General features: G+C 68.5%; 1 protein-coding gene across 1 annotated transcript; it reads left to right on the plus strand.

Annotated features, from left to right (window-relative positions):
• Positions 1-565: 565 nt before the first annotated feature.
• Positions 566-873, plus strand: AURANDRAFT_68871 (hypothetical protein; the record flags this gene model as incomplete). Its single annotated transcript, XM_009044604.1, has 1 exon — positions 566-873. A coding segment is annotated over one exon (308 nt), but the record flags the coding sequence as incomplete, so codon positions are not given.
• Between the last annotated feature and the right edge of the window lie 208 nt (positions 874-1081).

The raw sequence follows: 1081 nt of genomic DNA on the forward strand, positions 1-1081 counted from the left end.
ATGGCGTCCGGGCCGTTGACGACCTTGACGGGCGACGCGCCGTCGAAGCCCTTGCCCCAGAGCATCTTCAACGCCTCGGGCTCGTTGTTGGACACGCAGGTCGCCGGCAGGCCGCGGGCCGACGCCGTCTTGGCCGTGCAGAGGCTGAGCCAGGGGTCGCCGGAGCCGAGCACGACGACGTTCTTGAGCGCCGACGTCGGCGCTGCGGCGCAGAGCAGCGCGAGGATGCTGCGCCAGGATTTCATGTTGCACGATCTCGGAGGCATGCTCCCCTGTGGCTCAGCTCGTTTTGCGAGTCCTTCAACAAAGTCCTTATGCACGAGCTTGCAGTCCTGTTGCTTCCGATCCGTTTGACCGCAGCTCCCCAAACTACAACAAAGAGCAGCTGGCTTTTCGAATGATTGAGGTTTTCGGTCATTTTGTGGTTCTGGGTCACTGATAAAAAGCCGTGGCTTGAAGTTCCGAGCGGCTAGAAGAACTTTTAGATTCTGTAAGCGCGCTTTGACACGAGGATCTGGATCGCCGCTCGTGCCACCGTCGTCGGCAGCCCGCGTTGCAATTGCACATGATCGGCATGCGCTGGACCATGCGGCGGTCCTTCCAGTTCTCGCACGACCAGCAGATGTCGACGAGTCCCATCCGCGTGTCGCCAGGGTTGTCGCCGCTCCAGCGTTCCGAGGGGCTCAACCAGTGGCAGCGGCGCGACGGCCGGTCCGGCCCGCCGCCGCGGTCGCGCTCGAACCCCTACGAGATGGCCTCGTGCCTCGCGCGGCTGCCGCCGGCGTCGGCGCCCTGGCCCGTGCGCAGCGGCGGCACGCTCCGGTCCCGGTCCGGCGCCACCGACGGCCCGAGCCTCTCCGGCTCCTTCGGCGAGTACTTCGATGAGTCGCCGTCGCCGCCGCGGCGGCCGCGACCCGGCGCCTGGCCCGTCGTCGGGTCGCCGCCGCGGCAGAGGGCGCCGCGGGCGCCCTGGCCGCCGCGCCGCGTCGGCCACGACGACGACGACTCGTCGTCGCCGAGCGACGGCGACAGCCTCGACGGCGACGACGGCGACAGCCTCGCGCGCGCGTCGCCCCGCGAG

Source organism: Aureococcus anophagefferens, assembly GCF_000186865.1.
Source record: "Aureococcus anophagefferens unplaced genomic scaffold AURANscaffold_506, whole genome shotgun sequence".
Taxonomy (NCBI): Eukaryota; class Pelagophyceae; order Pelagomonadales; family Pelagomonadaceae; genus Aureococcus; species Aureococcus anophagefferens.